The following is a 22,011-nucleotide window of genomic DNA, read 5'->3' on the forward strand; positions in this document are numbered from 1 at the left end:
GCGTCTGCTAAATGAATAAATGTAAATGTAAATGATGGAAAACGTAATCTAGTTTATCTATTATTTAATTATACCAAAATCTGTATTTTGTCATCCATTTTATTTGAATAAGAGGTTCACACATCATGCACACACATGTAAACATGATATTAAAGTTAACAGACTAAAATGTTGGACTTCCCAGCATTGTTTATGAATCATACACACTTTGTTTAAGTCTAGACTGAAGAGTCATCTCTTTAACCAAGCATGCACCTAATTCATCACCTAAACAGTTAGGTCGAATGGAACTGAAAACATGCATCAAATAACATAAATCTTTATTATTATATGAATCAGGCCAGAAGTTTCTGTTCTGAAGTTACACTCCATCTACATGCACCTTAGCAGACAATGAAGGATGGACCTTTGAAGGACGTATTCAATCAGTTTGATTAATATCTGTCTGTTGTACATGATTCCTACCAATACTATTCCAAGTTAATAACATACTGTATGTATACTATATATTATATTCTGTATACTAACCTTTGTGAACTGTCCTTGTTTTCTGTCCTTGATCTACTATCCTGTTCTCACTAGCCAGAGGAGCATGGCTTCTCCAAAGGTTTCTTTCTCATTTATGGCATTTATTTGTTCCTTACCAGTCATTATTGATCAAATGCTTGGTAAACAATGCTGGTGTCATGATGGTCTCAGACACTGAGATGAACACTACTGAAGACACACCTCTTCCTCAAGCACTTGACTGAACAAAAGCACTTATAGGGGTGTAATGATACATCGTTATATCGAGATATCGTCATAAAAAAAATGTGACGACATGTATCGTTGATATAAACGATGTGATTCGCAATATATCAATTTAGTTTTATCTGAAGCTCAGCTTATTGTATGTAAAGTATAATTCACCCAAAAATGCATAAAAAAAATGCAAAAACCCTCATATTGTTTCAAACCTATAAGATTTTCGTTCAACTTCCAAACATGAAGAAATTTTTTATGAAACCTAAGAGATTGCTGTCCCTCCATTTAAAGTCCATTCCTCACAAATTTAAAAGATCCAAAAAATGTCATAAAGGCATTGTAAAATTATCAATAGAGTGGTCTAATCCAACTCCAAGCCTTCTGACGAGACATGATGACTTAATATGAATAACAACAGATTTACAATGCGCATATACTGAAGTAAACATTCGAATGCTTGCGTGTCACATTGCTTTTTAAAAAAAAGTTATTAAACTCACAGCGTCATGGTTAGTAGAGACACTGCACAGACACTGGTAATTCACACATGCACATCTCTCTCCCTCTTTTTACTTTTGTTTTCACTTTTTTGATTATTGCTAAAGTACTCTGTAGACCCTTCACACCAAACACAAATATTCAGCACAAATGTCCTGTACCAGAAACAGTTTAAATATAAGCAATGGATTCCTATGGAGTGCTGTCTGAGGGGAGAGCTCCGAGCTCGGAATTTGGTTTGATCCCAGAGCACCCCGCCTACCATCACACCATCCCTGGCTGGGATAGGAATAATTAAGAGTTTGGGTGGAGGAGGGATGCTGGAAAACTGTTGTGGAACAGAAATAAGTCGGCTATATAAACATGCATCCTCTCGTGCTGATTGGGTAGATTATCTGAACGTACTGCTCTTGAACTTTATAAAATATCATTATGTGTAAGCACTATGGCGAAGAGGAATAAAAGGAAGAACATTTAGCAATAACCCGTCCATGTAATGTCAGTCAAAAAGGAAAATCAGAGGCTTAGCAAGATACTATGTTTTGACAATAGGTAAATAGTTTGTTAAATTTGGTTTCATGTTTATTTAAAGTATGTAATATCTAATTAAAAAGGTTTTTCCAGTACCGAGACTTCCTCCACCACAAGCTTGGAGAATGCGGCGTGCTCTACTTTTGGCATCTTCTGGAAATTTGCTGTCTTCAAGAAGATCTGGATAAGAGCACATTGCCAAGACCTGACAAATAAATGGAGCATACGTACAGTATGTACAAAAACTACTGCTCAGAATACAGTATGACAAGCACAATATCTCGTAAACCCACCTGTCTGAAGAAGGTGATGGGTTTCTGGCCCATAGCGTGGCAGTCACCGATGTTGGCTTTAATGACCTCTGTGAATGGCTTATTTACACCCTACATTGATGGAGTAGTTAATGGGAAAGGTAGGAAAACAAAGAGAATAAAAGAGAGAGAGACAGGAAAAAGTACAGAAGATTTACAACTGGGTTTCTTAAATAATTAGAGAATTTGCATCCAATTAATTGTGTTCTCTCAAAACAAAGCTATGTGGTATACATTGCACATGTTATTGTATTATTGTTATTATTGTGTTTTTTCAGAATGCCCAAAGTAAAGATACAGTGTCAATTTAATAACTATTAAACACAACATACACTAAATGTCTGGATGTCTAAGTGATGTCCACAGAATAATATAGGTTTTGTAGGTAATTGGACAAGATTTTGGGGCAGACTTGACCCTTTAAAAATAGAAGGTCTCCATCCTGGGGTGGTGCATCACTTTTTTCTAGAAATCTGGTACATAGTCTTGGTGTTAATACTTCACTAACTGGGGTCCAGGTCAGGAAGCATTATAGTGTAAATGATACATTAGTGTAAATGTAACATTAGTGTAAATTATTTTTTTAGACATTTGTACAGGCTTCTGTATACAGGCCACCAGGGCACCACACAGACTTCAGATCAAAGAATAAAATACGCTCTAAAGCATCTGTCAGCGAGGCACTCTGTGTCAACACCTAGGCAGGAGCTATACTCTCTCTTTGGAGGAGCTCACTACCCAGGGGGGCACGTGCACCTTGGGATAACACACCAAGATGATGGCAACCACTGTGCAGTGGGCCAACCTCTGCTTGGAAACAGCCTTCCCTTTCTGCTGGTCTCCGTAACAGACAAGAGCTGGTCGGAGGTACTAAGGCTTTGAGTTCTGTCCACATATAACTGCAAGGAGCGGACGGGACAGAGAAAAGCCATGCAGGGCTGGGTCTGCCTCCTCCGGGCCAGCGCTTTCAGGCTCACCACCTGGTCCTGTTTAAGGGAGAGGTAGGAACCTTGGGCACATATCCAGGCAGGGGTCTCAGGATAGCGTGAGAGTGTGAGACGATTCGTCAACCGAATATGCGTGCAGGTCCCCTACCCTCTAGATAGAGACCCAGCAAGCAGGAGAACTGTTTCGTTAAAAACAGGATTTTTTAACTCACTGCCTGCAGAGGCTCAAGGGAGGTCTCTGAAGTGCAGTAGCAACAGTCGCTTTGCTCCCCTCGTCAACCGAATATGCGTGCAGGTCCCCTACCCTCTAGATAGAGACCCAGCAAGCAGGAGAACTGTTTCGTTAAAAACAGGATTTTTTAACTCACTGCCTGCAGAGGCTCAAGGGAGGTCTCTGAAGTGCAGTAGCAACAGTCGCTTTGCTCCCCTCGTCAACCGAATATGCGTGCAGGTCCCCTACCCTCTAGATAGAGACCCAGCAAGCAGGAGAACTGTTTCGTTAAAAACAGGATTTTTTAACTCACTGCCTGCAGAGGCTCAAGGGAGGTCTCTGAAGTGCAGTAGCACCAGTCTCCTTGCTCCCCTCGTCAACTGAATATGCGTGAAGGTCCCCTACCCTCTAGATAGAGACCCAGCAAGCAGGAGAACTGTTTCGTTAAAAACAGGATTTTTTAACTCACTGCCTGCAGAGGCTCAAGGGAGGTCTCTGAAGTGCAGTAGCACCAGTCTCCTTGCTCCCCTCAGGAACCTGACGATCAATCGTGCTTCCCCATGGAGCTGTGTCCACTGCATCATGTGTGTGTCAATTCATAGAGGCAACACATTTTGAGGGTGGAGGGAGACAGCCCTCACTCCAGCCAATCTTGCAGGAAAGGATGCACAGAAGAGATCGAACACCTTCGGGGTCTCCTCTCGGAGAGAAGACTCAACTCATGAACAGGTTCCACTCCAGTGCGTAAGCATGCCTCGTTAGAGGGTGTTCTTGCAGAAGTCCAGGTCAAGATGGCTGCCGAGTGAGTGAACGTAGCTCAAGCTCAAGTCTGTTTGTCCATGGTATAGTAGCTTCTTAAGTGATCCTTTATGCTGATCCACATGATTGTGACCTGATTTGCATCTAAATAAGTCAAGCATTTAACTAAGTTGCTCTACACAGTCAAGAGATTTATTTTGAGACGTATGCGTCTTTGCCACAATGGAGGAGCAGCACATTTCATTACAAACCTTGTGGGAAGCCATTCAACAGATCAAGACTGACATGCTGACACGATTTGATGCAAAAGTGGATCCCATACAAAGTAGTCTGAGCAGCATTCAGAATTCTTTAACAACTTTGGGAGAACAAGTTAATTTACTAGAGCAGCTTGTGTAGGAGCTAATGAGGACAATGTACAGGAGTTTGTGGCTCGGGTTCAGCAACTCGAGAAAAGCAATTCTTACCTGCTGGACAAGGTTGATGACTTGGAGAATCGGAGCCGACGCTGTAACCTCCGTTTCGTTGGAGTGCATGAGTCCGCTGAAGGTGGTGATATCGTCGGTTTCATGTCTCGGCTGATTACACAACTCCTGGGACGAAGCAACTTTCCCACTACACCAATCATTGAGAGGGCCCACTGCTCTCCGTCTGTCCGACAGAGTGACAGAGCCAGTCCCAGGTCCATCATGATCACACTGCTTAACTTCCAGGATAAGGTAAAAATCCTTCGCCTTGCTAGGGAGAAAGAGAAGCTGGAATACAGCGAGAGTCGCATCTTCATTTATCCAGACTTCAGTGCCGATCTGACGAGGAGACGCCGGAACTTTGATCCTGTCAAACGTAAGCTCTGTGAACTCAATATGAAGTACTTTCTTCTGTATCCTTGTACGCTGTGTGTTATTGTTGATGGCAAACAGCAGCGTTTCAGCTGCCACAAAGACGCTGAAGCTGTCTTCATGTCAACTTCAACTTCAATGTAATAAGTTACCCGATGAGGTGAGGCCAATGAGCTAACGTTAGTTACTGCAGAACAGCAAATGAGCTTTTTCTTTATAATATGTGATAACGTGGCTGTAAAGTTTCTTGAGGTGTTGTTGACACTCTTCTTGTGTTATAGTTAGATGCAACAGGTGATCGCTCTTCGTTGTTGTTTGTTTACATCCTGCTGTCACAAGCTGACTGCGTCACGCTTTTCCTTTTTTTTCTTTTTTTTTTCTCTGTGTGTGTGGCAGAGCCTCCTAGCTTATGATTACTACTGCCCCCCTACTGACTTACTTTAAATGCTGCCTGTGAAGTACCTTTGTTTTTTTTGTTTTGTTTTTTTACTTTTTCTTCTCTCTTTGAGCTACACTCTTCATTATTTTCACTCTAATGCAGACTGAGCCTTGAGCTTAATAGATGTTATTTACCCGCATAGTTTTGTTTACACACAGAAATACTCCGGAACATGGTGTCTGGGGTTGCTGGGTCTTTCTTGAAGGGTGTTGTTTTTTTGTGTTTATTTGTGTATGTGGGTTTATGTGATGTGTGTTTTTGTTTTATTGTATCAAATGAATCTTGCAATCTCTACAATTGTGTATTACCTTTTTGGATCCAACTACTTTTAAACATATGTTTGAGCAGTGACAGTAGTAACACTACCAGTATTTGCTTTCTGAATGAATGATGCTAAAGGAATAAAAATTTTGCATTTAAATATTAGGAATATTAAATATACTTGGCCTTACGCTTGCCACCTGGATTGGCAGTGTCTGACACAGGCTGGGCGGCCTGCCTGCGGCTGGCTCCACGCTAAGCCCTGGGTGGAGGCTGGGTGGAGATGCACCTGTGTCGCGACAGACCGCTCCACTGGAGGGATAGTCTTGTAACCCACCACCGCCTCTCCTTCAAGGATAGTGAGGGGGAGGAGCTACTCATGCAGTTTCTGGCAGAGAAAGGTGGCGTCCATGACCTGGTAAGCTCTACATGCACTCTGGGAAAGAAAGGCACTGGGGCGGCGAGCTGAGAACCAGCGCAGCCCGCTCCGAGATACCAATCATCCAACCGAGACTGTTCGGGACACGGTGGAGGATTTCACTCGAGCCCAACAGCTTCGGCGGCCCGTTTCAGCATAGCTGACATTTTATGGATCTGGCTCGGGCAGGGCCGGCGCTCCGCACACGCACATCACGCACTGCGCGTAGGGCACCAAGTGCTTGGGGGGGCACCAAAAAATCTGGGTTGTGAAAAATCATCACAATAGGCTACTAGTATAAATAACAAATAAAATATGTCTAAAGCATGTTAATATACAAAAGCAATACAAAAGTAATGTAGGCCTAGACCAAATTGGTCGAGAAAAAGGTGAATCTCCTGTGCCAGTCTCCCTCTGGTGCCCCCCCTTCCCCACCTCCCAGTGGTCTGTTCGATTATGCCTCAATCAATGTCAAATTTGGCAGACACCGACCTCAGACATGGCCTCGAAAAGGCACCAAGAGTCGGGGGCGGAAAAAAGGAAAAAGAAGAGACAGCGGGATGATACTCGCGCGTCACTTGCAGGTAAGACAATGTTTTAAATAAAAATGTTAGTTTTGTAGCGCGGGCGCCCTTGCGTCGTGTATGCATGTCCAGGGGTGCGTCGCTAGTAGTGCAAATGATCCGGCAAATGATCCTCCCTTTTTTAGCCCTGCATGTTGAATCTTTTATTTTAACGGGGGTCCGGGGGTTTCTCGAATTTTGAAACTTGGGCTGTTTAAGATGCAGTTAGTTTGTTTGAGAAGAAAAGGAAGACCGCTTAGATACGTTTTTTCGTTGTTGTTCTATGCGGATAATTTTCAAGAGGTTCATAGGCCAAGGCCCAAGGGCGACATCTGTTGGTGAAACTGCAATTAGAAAAAAAAAAAAAACACAATCTCAGTGTTTGTATATTTTCATATTCACAGAGTTGTCAAATTATTAGGGCTGGGAAAAGATTAATCGCATCCAAAATAAAAGTTTGTGTCTACATGATATATGTGTGTGTACTGTGTATAATTATTTTGTATATATAAATACACACATATGCATGTATATATTTAAGAAATATTTGCATGTATATACTGTATATAATTATATATAATTTATATTATATATAAATTTAAATATTTTATATAGAAATAACAAATATTTCTTAAATACATACATGCAATTGTGTATTTATATATATACAAAATAATTATACACAGTACACACACATATATCATTCATGTTCCAAATCTGTGTTTTTAGTAATTGTGGTGGTTTTTGGTATTTATAATTTTAACCTTTATATTATTTATTTCTTTTCATATTTGGTGCCATTGTTAATGTAAAATGATTTATTTGCAGCAGTTATTTTGGAAGTAAAGAGAACCTAACTAAGAAATTCTGAATGCTTGTTATTCCTTGGGTAAGTGGGGGGGGGGGGGGGGGGGGGGGGGGGGGGGGGGGAGTGGGGGGGCACCACCAAGCATTTGTGCTTAGGGCACCCAAATGGCTAGCGCCGGCCCTGGGCTCGGGCATCGTTACACTCCCGGTGGGAGATAACGCAGCCGAGTCATCATTTCCAGAGGCCAGCTCACCCTCCGATGCTCCACCGGCTGCGGTGTGATAGAGGAGTAAGGATTGGTTACCGGGCGGGGAACCCTCACTATGAACCTCTGATCACCTATCCCACGTGGCGCCGTAACGAGGCGTGGTAATGGGGATTCCACCTTCACGAATGGAGGTGAGTCTCGATCTCAACACCGCGATAGTCATGTTCTCACAATGAGAACATGAACTATCCACAAAAGCTGCTTCAGCGTGCTGAATATAAATATATATATATATATATTTTTTTTTTTTTAAACATGTGATGCAACCATTGTGACTGTCAGAGGGGGACAGGGAACGGCCACATCCAGAAACGCAAGGATGGAATGACATCTCGAAAAAGACGCAAACGCACCCGTCTTGCTCTTTCAGGAAATGGGACCCGTCACCAGTGCAGGAGCACACAGGGGAATGACCATGGGTCCGCGACAACACTGAAAAGTGAACTGAAACAGTGAGGCACTCACTTCTTTGCCCTCTAACTAACCGTCAACAAACACACAGAGATGATGCTGTTAAAACAGCAGTTGAGAGTTCAGAAGCTTGCGATCACCGCTGCACTCACACTGTAGAACCACCAGCCCTGGAGTCTTCCAGAAGAACACCGACACACTCGCTCGTTGAAACACTTCAACACTCTTTAGAGACATCGACACCGATCGGCTCCGAAGCGAAAGACAACTGGTCCGTGCATCCACTTCCGTATTTATACCCGCGCCGCGGGGCGGAGTGTGAGATGCAGATCTCGCACGCCAATGTGCATTGGCTCGTTTTAACAGTACTCGAAGATGACAGGCTCCCTAAGCGTGATCCCAATCAGTCGACACTTCAACTACGTCGAACGTAATTACTATTACCAAGTCGCACCCCCCCCCCCCCCCCCCCAACATTTTTTTTGCAATAAAATATAAATTCACAGTAAATTTATATTTCTGTTCTTGTTCAACCAAATACTTTAACCATAACATGTTATGTGTTTCAAGGCATTATGATTGTTCCATATCTTTCATAAAATATATTATTAAAATATTAACTTAATATTAAGCACAGATAAGTTATTTTTTTTAAATATAATATGTAAGAAGAAGGAGGAGTCATGCATAGAACATGTGCTTGCAGCAGATAAGATATTGTCATTTGTGAGAAACTGTCTGACAGCAGACAGCCAACAAACAAAGATAAACTACCATTTGCTTTCTAGAACACTGCAGGAACATCACACAAATGTCTAGCTTTCTAAGCAATGTAATGAAACAAGATAAAATATATAATGTAAACATAAAAACATATAGTAGGTATGCTGCCTTAACTTCTTCCACTCTAAGGCATATTTTGGAATTCCGCCTGAATTTAACACACCCAAGTTTAAATATTCACCCTAGACACATACAGTGTAGGAAATTTAAAAAGCTAGTGTCATTGTACAGAAAACCCTTCAGATTTATTAAATCAGATTGCAAAACTTCATAAATAGCATTGTATGCTTTTAAAATATTACGATAAACATTAAAAAAATAGGACTTTTATTTTATTTTTTTATAGAATCCTGTCTTTGAAAATCTGTGATTCAGGTATTGTTTGCTCTGGGGACCTGCTGATTATATTGTTTGACTATACTAGGTGGCAGTATCCACCAGAAAAAAAAGATTTTTTCTCTATGACATTCTGAGCAAGAGTTATTCAAATATAACCGAAGGGAGGTAAAGTATCATTTTTAGTGCATATATGTGTCCTTTGGATTTTTCTAATACTCAAATGCAATTTTTTTTTTTTTTACTAATACTACCCCAAAAAATCTACTTTTAATACATACTAAAGCACTTTACTTAATTATCGATTGATTTTCTTCATTTTCATTCAGGTTTAATGCAAAATGGTATAAAGGAATGAGACCAAGTAACATTTGTGTTTTGTAAATAAAAGCACAACAAATGTAGGCTATTCTCCTTTCAGGAGACACTAATCACTTAAAAAACTGTCTTGTAGAATTTATGTGGTCTAAAACACACCACTTGTACAAATTGAAACATAAATAAAAATGAGAGACTATAGAAATATGAAAGTAGGCCTAGATAACGTTAGGCCTAAGATGCACGCTACACGATGCACCGTCACTTTCTCTTTCAAGCTCTTCTATTGCTTCAACGCAAGAGAACACCTTTTTAGCTACTTTTCCCTCTCCAGATGCCATTTTTTTATCAAAACGCTCGAAAAATACAAATATATATCCAATAATTTTCTGTCAGTCGTCTTCGTCACTTGTCATTCACTTGTTACTATCTACTCGCGCGCGAGTCGCGCCTATCATCACGTCGTGATGTACAAAAGCCGGTCGTGATCCCGCCCACCTACTCCACTGATTCGTTGGCTGATTCAGCATGGGACTGGACTAGATAAATGATTGACATGTGATTGGAAAGCTGACAGCCTCAGCTTTGAACACGTGCCTGATATCAGTGGTGGAATGTAACGAAGTACAAATACTTCGTTACTTTACTTAAGTAAATTTTTCACGTATCTGTACTTTACTTAAGTAGAATCAATAGTGCATACTTTTTACTTTTACTTCGTTACATTTTGCAGCAATTATTATACCTTCTACTCCACTACATTTCTACAACGTTCTGTTACATTTTCGTTAAATTTTCTGATCAGTTTTTCCCCTGCCAAAACGTCATCCTGGCCGTCCGTTCGTCGCACGTTTCTGTCTCACCAGTGAAGTTTGGTTGCCATAGATATATCAACCCGGTCACACTAAATGCGTCTCTATAGCACGCAGTGTGTTTATCGTGCAATTTATACGCGAAAATTAGTTTTTACATGCATAGGAAACGCATTGGTAGGTTTAGTAGTGATGTGGGGTGCGTGTGTATTTAGTATGGCAAGCCAAGAGGTTCAGAATTACGCCATAAATGAATCGCGTTTACAGCCAAACGCCGTCATATACGGCGTTTTAACATAATATGTGTGTTTATATATATATATATATATATATATACCGTATATAGTAAGGGTATATAGTAAGCTTGATGTGTATATTGCCTAATTGCAAGCTTGTTCAGAAATGGTGACAAAAACTTAAAATATAACTGCTTTTCCATCATATTGAACATCATTATATGAGTATTAGGTTGAATGAGTTAGAATTAACTGTTTTATTAATCATTAGAATATAGACATTAAGAGAATAAATTGTTATGCAAGTACTTTTACTTTTAATACTTAAAGTACATTTAAAATCAGGTACTTTTTACTTTTTACTTAGGGTTGTCATTTTGGTACTTCTACTTTTACTAAAGTAAATATGTCTCTGGTTATTTGTACTTTTACTTAAGTACTGAGATTCAGTACTTCCTCCACCACTGCCTGATATGTATATTATCGTCATGATTAGAGGACGCTTGCACGGTTTGATGATGATGTGTAGATCGCGTGTTTCTCCCGTCGAGCGCGTTTTGTGTTCTGGACATCCGCGACATAACAGTGGATTATTTACCAAGAGGAGCTCAGAAAAGTACAAATGGGCTCATTTGAAAGATAACATCCTAAGGTAAAAGATGATATAGAGTTTGTGGCTGATTTTAGCTTAGAGCACCTGTAATCGAAGTAGAAATGAGACGTTTGTCTTTGTTTTTTCACAGAAATCATATTTTACTGCCCGATTCTTGTGGAGATAATGTGAACTATGATGTTAAAACAATAAAACAAACTACATAGTCACATTTCTGAGAATGAGAGCTTTCTTTTGATATGATTTTTCTGTTTTGTGAGATACATAAAAAAATACATATTCATATTTACATATCTGCATCGCCATTTTGGGGGAGGAGCGATTTTGTGACGATTGTTTTTTAAAGCTTTATATTAATTATTTGTGTTCCATATACACACATATAATTATATTCTATGTAAAGATGAGATTTTAAGATTTAAAATGATACTATATATGGGGTTATAGTCTCTCCAGAAACATAAAAAAATAAGTTTAAATATAATGACGTAGCTCTATGCCCCGCCCACGGGCGATCTGAGTGGAAGAGCAATGAGATCAAATATACACTCACCTAAAGGATTATTAGGAACACCTGTTCAAAAATGCCTTGTTGATGCTAGAGGTCAGAGGAGAATGGGCCGACTGATTCAAGCTGATAGAAGAGCAACTTTGACTGAAATAACCACTCGTTACAACCGAGGTATGCAGCAAAGTATTTGTGAAGCCACAACACGCACAACCTTGAGGCGGATGGGCTACAACAGCAGAAGACCCCGGGTACCACTCATCTCCACTACAAATAGGAAAAGAGGCTACAATTTGCAAGAGCTCACCAAAATTGGACAGTTGAAGACTGGAAAAATGTTGCCTGGTCTGATGAGTCTCGATTTCTGTTGAGACATTCAGATGGTAGAGTCAGAATTTGGCGTAAACCGAATGAGAACATGGATCCATCATGCCTTGTTACCACTGTGCAGGCTGGTGGTGGTGGTGTAATGGTGTGGGGGGATGTTTTCTTGGCACACTTTAGGCCCCTTAGTGCCAATTGGGCATCGTTTAAATGCCACGGCCTACCTGAGCATTGTTTCTGACCATGTCCATCCCTTTATGGCCACCATGTACCATGTCCTCTGATGGCTACTTCTAGCAGGATAATGCACCATGTCACAAAGCTCGAATCATTTCAAATTGGTTTCTTGAACATAACAATGAGTTCACTGTACTAAAATAGCCCCCACAGTCACCAGATCTCAACCCAATAGAGCATCTTTGGGATGTGGTGGAACGGGTGCTTCATGCCCTGGATGTGCATCCCACAAATCTCCATCAACTGCAAGATGCTATCCTATCAATATGGGCCAACATTTCTAAAGAATGCTTTCAGCACCTTGTTGAATCAATGCCACGTAGAATTAAGGCAGTTCTGAAGGCGAAAGGGGGTCAAACACAGTATTAGTATTGTGTTCCTAATAATCCTTTAACGTAAACATAAAACACATAGAAGGTATGCTGCCATTACCATTTTAAATCATCATGAATTTAATTTCCCATAACCCATTGCCTGGATTCATTATGTTGTTATTAGGTTCAGTTGTGTGTCATTAGCTTGTGAAGCCCTGACTATATAAGCCCTGTCTTTTCACTCTTTCTTTATGATGTCTTCTACCTGTTTCCTGGATTTCTCTGTTTGACTGTGTTTTCTGACTGGTTGTTTATTTGGATTATCTGCCCAGTGCCCTATGTTTTGACCATTTGCCGGTTTTACGATTACGATTCTAGACTACACTAGTAAAGCTGCATGTGGATCCTCAACCATGTCAGAGCAGTTTGTGACACTTCTAGTACTGCTGCATATTTAATACTTGTATGCAGGGCTTAAAATTAACACTTGCAAAGTGCCAAATTCGAGTAAAAATTAACGTTGGCGATAGGGTTGGGTACAGAAACTCGGTGCCAATAGGGAACCGGTTCCGACGTAAACGGTAGTAACCAGACCGAATAAGAACGACAATTTCGGTGCCTGATTTCGGTGCCTGACTTAATTAGGCACACAAGCACACACACACGCACAGTCTCTTCTGTCTCGCATGCGCGCTCTTGCTCGCAAGGTTTGGCTGCATTTCACGTGTAAAATTACGCGTCAGAACGCCCTCTGGGTGTGCCGATAGTCTGAATTCCATATAGAATCAAGCCAATTGGTAGATGGCGCGGGCGCCGCCTCGACGCACTTACGTCCATAGACAGTAAAAGAAATGGACACAGCGACCCCGTTGATTTCAACGGAGAGAGTTGAAGCCCAACATGGGCACTCACTTCCTGATAGCCAAGCGTTCTGCGCAGGCTCAAACTGAGCTTGACGACGTAGTTGTCACGTGAGCAACCGTTCTGACCTTCTAGTAGCTGTGCCGGGACAAATCTGAATTGAAATCTGAAACAAATCTGTTGTTGAAATATTTTGTCCCGTTGCTTTTATGGACTCTCTATCTATGGGCTTCTCCCTTGACTTTATGCCTCCATGTCCACCCGATTGCCTCATAGACAGTAAACGATTGCCTACGAGCTTCTACTTCTGTCTATACGGTAACTTCTCTACTGTGTGACAGAGCGTCCCGTGGTTATGACGCAATCGTTAGCCTATTTTTACAAGAATGGCTTCTACGGGGCCATAACGTAAGATACAAAGTAATGGAGCCTTTTATACATTGTCGTATTTCTTTAGAAATAAATAATGGACAAATGGAGTCTTTGGACGCCTCAGATGTAAAGTTATTCGCTGTCAAAGTGACGCCAAAATGAATGGGAGTCAATGGGATGCTAACAGCAGGTGATAGCCAGCTACAATGGCGGCCCCCGGAGGCAGCTTCAACTTCCGGCTGATGGATTACCCCCTTGCTTACGTTGTCATATAATGTTGGCGCGCGCGCGCCATCTGCTCCTCAGATTTCTCTGCCGAAAAAGGAAGCTGGTCGGCAGCGCGAGGAGCTTGGCAGCGTCTCGTTCCCTATTGAGAGAACATAGGTTACACCAGTAACCAGAGATGTTCTCTTTCATAGGTTCACTCAACGCTGCGTAGCTAAGAAGCAGTGGATTTGTAGGCTGCTGTATCACGTGCCGTTTGAACTGACGCGCTACAGCGATCTGTCACATTTCAAAGAGCCAAAACGTTATTTATTGTGTGAATCTCGTAAAAATATTGACAGAATCTGACAGCTGTGGATTTGTTCCATATCAAAAGTAACCTTCTCTGTCTTGTCTATCGGTGTCCTCTTTGTCCGCGATTTTTCTCTGCGTGAGAAAATGGATGTGTGGCGTGAGAGCGTGTGAAAAGGGTCAATTGCGTGAGTCTCACGGTCAATGCGTGAGAGTTGGCAGCTCTGCCTGCTAGTGCTAGTAATCTCTATTAATCTCCAGTATTATTCGTCTATGGTATTATTACATTGTTTGATACAATATTGTTTTATTTGATATTATGTATATGTGTAAAATGTAATGTAAAATGTTTTATTTTATATTGGTTTTATTATTACCATATGTTACTTGTATTTATATTGTTTAAAGATTTAAGTTAATATTGTTTGGCCCTGTAAATAAAAGGGAATTATTTTTTGATAAAGTGTGTGCGGTTTCGTTTTCTTAAGTACCGTTTCAAGAACCGTTTAAGCACCAGAACCGTTTAAAAAATACCGAGTAGGTACTGGTATCGGATAAAACCCAACCGATACCCAACCCTAGTTGGCGAGTATATGAACTGTTATCACTCGCCAGTTGGCCGGTAACATTTTTATTTATTCTAACAATGCATGAACTTGAACAAACATAAACGATGCTCGGGACAGTTTACAGGCAAGCGCTGCATCTTCACAAAAGTTTAAGCTTTGGCAATTTAAATATTACTATGGTATTTTTTTCAAAATAATAAAAACGTAGTCAATAAAATTCTCAATTTCTGTATTTATTATGTTATAAATGAAAATTTGATCTCAAAGCCCCTGGTATAATCTATCATTTACAGCAATAAACACAAATTACCAGTTTTTTGACTATTTTGCTATGACTACTTTGACTCTCTTAATCTCATAATTAGATTATGCCACTTTAGCCGGGGTTTATTTATTTTTATTTATTTACATTTATCTAATTTCACTCGCACCCCCCACCCCCCAACCAATGCGAACATCATTAATATATTACTTGATGCATTCGAACATCATTGCAATATTACTTAATATGCTGCATATAGCATGCAAAACCGTGTCTAAACCGGACGCAACCATTATCGCGTCGCACCTTGCCGCAAAAGCTAAAGGATGTCTACACTGGATGCAAAGTTGCATTGCAAATCCATTTGTTCTTCATGTAAAAAGAAGCGCAGGCGCTTTGGAGTATGTCAGAAACAGAACAAGGCATCAGTTTATTGTGTGTTGCATCACGACACTCGCGTCCGGTGTAGTGACAAATTGGGTCCCCCCCGATATCGTCTCTCCTTTAGGACCCCAAGTCCTAATTGGTTCAAATTAAATTGGTTCAAATTGCTTTTAATAGGTACTCTCTTTAGCGCCTGATTACAAATCTTCCAAATCATGTTATGATAAATGCTGTTTCAACTACATTATAACGACTATTTATGTCTGTATTAGTTAGCTTATATACTAGGCTAGCAAACAGATAAGCGATTAGCCTAATTGCTTTGTTCTTACACACATTTTCACTTGCCCTATATTCTCAATCATCTTTAATGTAATTATGAGTTAAATTAAGTGTTAAATGTCCAAAAATTAATAAAAAAAATAATGATGTTCAGTTATTCACTTGATAGGCTATTAATATTTTTATTTATTACTTAAAGGGGTCATATAATGCAATTTTCACAAGATGTAAAATAAGTCTCTGATGTCCCCAGAGTGTGTGTGTGAAGTTTTAGCTCAAAATACCCCACAGATATTTTTTTATAACATGTTAAACTTGTCACTTTTTGTGGGTGAGAAAAAACGCACAGTGTTTGTCCCTTAAAGGTGCTATTAGCGATTTCAGGCCCAAAAATAAATGTTCACATTCATCTAATCTTTCCTAACGATCCGCTAGCTGCCCGCCCCATAAGCATGCCGTCCAAAAACCGCGTCTCTGTAGGCAGCCTAGGCTCTAAAATCTGCACACAAAAACAATTTCACCAACACTCAAAACCAAAATAAACAGTGTTCCAACCAATCACCGACAGGTCGTGAGTGTTGTGAGGTTTTGCGCTCGTCCACGGCTGCACGCGAAGTCGGAGGCGGATCTGAAGAAGAGGCCATCGTCTATCAACGACCGAATGTGAACATGTCTGAGTCAAACCCCAAAAGGAGGAGGAGGATTAGGGAATACCATCGTGTTTATTCAAAGACATGAATAGTGATCGGGAAGGCTTTTGAAAGGTGGAGAGAACTAAAAGAATTGAAAAATTTAAAATCGGACGCCGAGGTTTCTTCTTGACAGGTGAGAAGCTGCTAATGCTGAATTTTTTGTGTTGAAAATATCCTTCTTAAAAAAAATGAGTGAAGCTCGACTAAACTTGGGTAGCTCTAGCTAACGTAGGCGACATTATGCTGAACAGGTTTGTTTAGGATCTCGCTTCAAAGTGGCGTCACCCACAATCGCTGATAGCACCTTTAAATGCAAATGAGCTCCTGCCCTGGCACAGGGGTGGAGCTTCAAGAGCATGTGTGTTAGTAGCTCCAATTACCTCACACAGACATGCACTGAAAATTTCAAAAACTTTTAGACTTTTATATTCAAACCGGAGTCGGACAAAGATGGAGAGACTCAAGAAGAAGTGACAACATGTAGAATGCAACAGGATATTTCTGAATGGTTAGTTGATGAATTTATGTAGCTGATAAATCTTCTAGTCATTGATATTATGTCATGATAATCTATAAATCGTGTTCCCGGGGGCGGGGTTTATGTAAATTTTAGGGTTAGTGATGTCACTAATCCGTGAAGAAGCTCATTGTAGTCCCTACTAGCCGTTTGTTGTGGTCCTTAAAAAGTGATTTCTGTAAAAAAAAATATCTCCCTTTGCTTTGAACTTTGAGTGTCATAACTTTGCAGATGTTGTTTAAGCTCAAACATCAACATTACACACTATCTAAAGTTTAAAAAGTGAAATCATAATCGACCATCAAGTGTAAGAAATTACGTTCAATTGGTTTTATTATGCACTAATGTGTTTTCGTACGCATTATAGCTATAGTAAGCTATGTATATTTTAAATTAATATCATTCATATTCAACTATTTTATTTAGTGACTACAAATCTTATTTCTCAATTGTCCTTAGAAATGTATTTATTTATTTCATATGCTCATTCAGGCATGTTGTGCATTTTATTCTTTCAGGATGCTTATTGTTAACACTAATCCAAAATTGGTTTAATAAATAATAGGCTAACTATTATTTGTGTGTGTTAACTGCAACAATGAGGTCAGCTACTGAGTGAATCGCTTGTAGACTATGCCATCATGGTATTTTCATACCATTTGGAAAATAAACAGTAGAATATGGTGTGCATATGCTGTATTTAGACGGCGCGTCCACTTTTAAAAGCGACTTTACAATATATACAATTTCGATCTGATTGTATTGCATGGCTGATTGTGACCGTAAGAAGAGAACATAGGCTAGGCTACTCTTTGTTTGAATATCCTATACAATTTCAATGATTTTATGAGTAGATGAACTGACACTCACCATCTTGAGTTCTCTTTCGATCTGAACTGCTCTCTGGACTATGGGACCCCGAACAGCGTATTCCACGCGTTTAATGTTCGGGTTCATCGTGTCCATCGTCAGCACCCTCTCACGGTGCTCACAGCCGTTTTCAGTCATATTATCTCCGTGTATTATGCTTCAGATACTTTCTGGTGTGACCTGCAGATAACAGACGTGCAATAAAACAAGACTGCAATAATCAGGGACGTATAATGCACTTAATGATAAAAAAAAAAAAAAATAGCCTATGCCATTTATTATGCAAGAAGACTTTAGTTAAAATCCTGGATCGATCGCATTGATTGGACACACATTTTATGTTTCTGAGACTTCCACAGAATATATAAAAAAATTAAATATTTAAACCACTTCTATTATTAATTGCTATCAGGATGTGAAGATTTTTTCAACAAAAAGTGTTTTTGAAAAACATTGCCTGTCCTAGCTTTAAAGGTGCTGTATGTCATTTTTTTGACTGTACTAAAATGGGCTACCATAATACGTTTGCATATTTAGGAAAAATGCTCACATAGTTTTGTCAGAAAAACAATGCTACAGCCAGTTATTTTACTTTGAAATGTGCGTTCAGTGTCCGAATGTCTGTTTTTGTTTTGGTCTGTGTTATCCCGCCCACTGCCAATCTACCCAATAGTAATTTCGGTAATGCTTTAGATTACAGCCCGGAAAGTACTGCTTAATTAAGACGAATTTACAGCATAACTTTCGGTAATTATAGTGTACCTATAAAGTACTTGCATGTATGTAGCAAATTAGCTCCAAATTCTTTAAATTAAAGAAATATTAATAATCAATCATAACTTGTTATAATTGATTATGAATATTTGGATCAGTTAATAGAATTAACTTAATGTAGTAAAATTAATATTACAATCAATCCACCTGTTGTCCCGTGAACACTCTGTGTTAATTGTTTATCAATTCTAAGAAATGTTCATTTCCGGGGGAGAGAAATGTCTTTCTTACTGTACAGTACTACTAAGAGTAGTGAGTAAGTGGTGTTTCTCATTAGATTCTGTTATACAGTAAAATCTTTGTTGCTACAACCTTTAACTGTTGATGTTGTGTTCTCTTAGAGTATGTTTTCATTATTGGAAGAATTATCTGCCATTCAATCCATGACACGCTAGAAACATGCAAGAATTAAATTCTCTTTTTCAAGCCATTTCTGCTTAATAACTTTTAAACAGTTGGAGTAAAATGACTTTAATGGATGTATATGAAGTCAGTTCCCCTCAAGGTGACACAGGAACCACATCCTCACATGAACTATTTGGATGTTCCACTAACGTCTAGCAAACACAAATGTTACAATATACACTCACCTAAAGGATTATTAACACCTGTTCAATTTCTCATTAATGCAATTATCTAATCAACCAATCACATGGCAGTTGCTTCAATGCATTTAGGGGTGTGGTCCTGGTCAAGACAATCTCCTGAACTCCAAACTGAATGTCAGAATGGGAAAGAAAGGTGATTTAAGCAATTTTGAGCGTGGCATGGTTGTTGGTGCCAGACGGGCCGGTCTGAGTATTTCACAATCTGCTCAATTACTGGGATTTTCACGCACAACCATTTCTAGGGTTTACAAAGAATGGTGTGAAAAGGGAAAAACATCCAGTATGCGGCAGTCCTGTGGGCGAAAATGCCTTGTTGGTGCTAGAGGTCAGAGGAGAATGGGCCGACTGATTCAAGCTGATAGAAGAGCAACTTTGACTGAAATAACCACTCGTTACAACCGAGGTATGCAGCAAAGCATTTGTGAAGCCACAACACGCACAACCTTGAGGCGGATGGGCTACAACAGCAGAAGACCCCACCGGGTACCACTCATCTCCACTACAAATAGGAAAAAGAGGCTACAATTTGCAAGAGCTCACCAAAATTGGACAGTTGAAGACTGGAAAAATGTTGCCTGGTCTGATGAGTCTCGATTTCTGTTGAGACATTCAGATGGTAGAGTCAGAATTTGGCGTAAACAGAATGAGAACATGGATCCATCATGCCTTGTTACCACTGTGCAGGCTGGTGGTGGTGGTGTAATGGTGTGGGGGATGTTTTCTTGGCACACTTTAGGTCCCTTAGTGCCAATTAGGCATCGTTTAAATGCCACGGCCTACCTGAGCATTGTTTCTGACCATGTCCATCCCTTTATGGCCACCATACCCATCCTCTGATGGCTACTTGCAGCAGGATAATGCACCATGTCACAAAGCTCGAATCATTTCAAATTGGTTTCTTGAACATGACAATGAGTTCACTGTACTAAAATGGCCCCCACAGTCACCAGATCTCAACCCAATAGAGCATCTTTGGGATGTGGTGGAACAGGAGCTTCGTGCCCTGGATGTGCATCCCACAAATCTCCATCAACTGCAAGATGCTATCCTATCAATATGGGCCAACATTTCTAAAGAATGCTTTCAGCACCTTGTTGAATCAATGCCACGTAGAATTAAGGCAGTTTTGAAGGCGAAAGGGGGTCAAACACAATATTAGTATGGTGTTCCTAATAATCCTTTAGGTGAGTGTATATATAATGTCAAAATGTTAATTATTTTAACAAAATAAGAGGGATCATACAAAATTCATGTTATTTTTTTGTTTATTACTGTCCTGAATAAGATATTTTACATAAAAGATGTTAACACATATAACAACACAAAATAAAAGTTGAATTTATAAAAATGACCCCGTTCAAAATGTACGTACAAGTGATTCTTAATACTGTGCCTTTTCCTGGATTATCTACGGCTGTTTTTTTTGTGTTTTTTTTTTTGTTTGTTTTTTTGATGGTTGTTCATGAGTCCCTTGTTTGTCTTGTTTTTTCCAACGTTCTTCAAAAAAAATCCTCCAGGTCCTGCGAATTCTTTGGTTTTCCAGCATCTTTTGAATATTTGAACCCTTTCCAGCAGTGACTGTATGATTTTGAGATCCATCTTTTCACACTGAGGACAATTGAGGGACTCATGAACAACTATTACAAAAGGTTCAAACATTCACTGATGCTAGAAGGAAACACAATGCATTAAGAGCCGGGGAGCGAAAACTTTTGAAAAGGATAATGATGAGTACATTTTTCTTAAAGATAATATTTTGTACTGCCCTTCCGGAGATACAGAAGATATTGTTTCCCAGCAGACAAAATAAATACAATTTACCCTAATCTTCAAATTCAAAAAGTTTTCACCCCCTTCATTCAGTCAATTGTTTTATTTGTGATAACGCAGTGAATCATGCCAAATCATGTGTAGGCCTATATAATTTTTGGCCAGGCTGTCAAACAAGAGAGAAACCAACAAAATATTAATAACATTAACATTTGTTTTTTCAAAGTAAAATAAAACCTGTTTCTGTAGTTTGCCTTTTTTGCGAAATAATTTTGTCAGATAAATACCTTAACCAGGTTTAGTTTTCTGTTCCCTCACATTTAAAATATTTAATATATAATTAGTTGGTTTAATTGAACTTGTATAGGGTCATTAAAAACAAATATATCCCCCATATCACTTCTGTATAATGACATTAGCCCTGAAAACTGAGGTGCAAACAATTCATGGTTGAAGCACATTGCACAGTACCTTATTTGCTATCCTTTGCTCCTTAATCTCTGTCTTCCAGTTATTTAATCCACTCTTGTTCCCTCTCTTCTTGTGCAAAGTTTGAATGACAGCTCCACAATGTGAAGACCTTGCTTTCATATATGACATCAGATCTTTTTTTCTGCCCACCCCTCTCATTCCGTTCTATTCAAGGAAAGTTTCCAAGACATTTCCGAGTGAACATTTGACTCTTTGGATTGTACCTTCTCATGGGTTAGTGACATTCGATCTTTGTAGACATGTGGTGTTTACCCAGATGACATTTGGTTGAAAGAACGTGCTGCACTCTGACAAAATGTACAAATGCTGCAGTCCATCAGCATAAACATATACTGTCCCATACACCATTACACAGTTTTTTTCAACAGCTGTTGCTCAAACATGAGCCATTAAAACACAGGGACCACTTTCTAAAGATAACACACAGCAACCAACATTTGCTCCACACACTTGATGGTCATGTGTTGGACATGGAAGAAGAGAGTGTTGAGTCAAGGATGTATACTTTGTTTATTAACCCTCTGGTACTATTCGTAAAAAATAGCTTTTT

General features: G+C 39.6%; 1 protein-coding gene across 1 annotated transcript in view; it reads right to left on the bottom strand.

Annotated features, from left to right (window-relative positions):
* The window catches only part of si:ch211-217a12.1 (alanine aminotransferase 2-like), a 37,891-nt gene extending 16,332 nt beyond the window's left edge, over positions 1 to 21,559 (bottom strand). Inside the window, exons 1-4 of the mRNA XM_056253657.1 lie at positions 21,441 to 21,559; positions 17,818 to 17,997; positions 2,070 to 2,159; positions 1,873 to 1,981 (exon numbers count right to left, since the gene is read on the bottom strand). Of these exons, the coding sequence (XP_056109632.1) occupies positions 1,873 to 1,981; positions 2,070 to 2,159; positions 17,818 to 17,955 (337 nt within the window). The 5' untranslated portion in view covers positions 17,956 to 17,997; positions 21,441 to 21,559. The remainder of the gene's footprint in view (positions 1 to 1,872; positions 1,982 to 2,069; positions 2,160 to 17,817; positions 17,998 to 21,440) is intronic.
* Positions 21,560 to 22,011: the final 452 nt, after the last annotated feature.

The sequence above is a fragment of the Rhinichthys klamathensis genome, unplaced genomic scaffold, assembly GCF_029890125.1.
Source record: "Rhinichthys klamathensis goyatoka isolate OS25496 unplaced genomic scaffold, OSU_Roscu_1.1 h1tg000108l_1, whole genome shotgun sequence".
In the NCBI taxonomy this organism is placed as follows: Eukaryota; Metazoa; Chordata; class Actinopteri; order Cypriniformes; family Leuciscidae; genus Rhinichthys; species Rhinichthys klamathensis.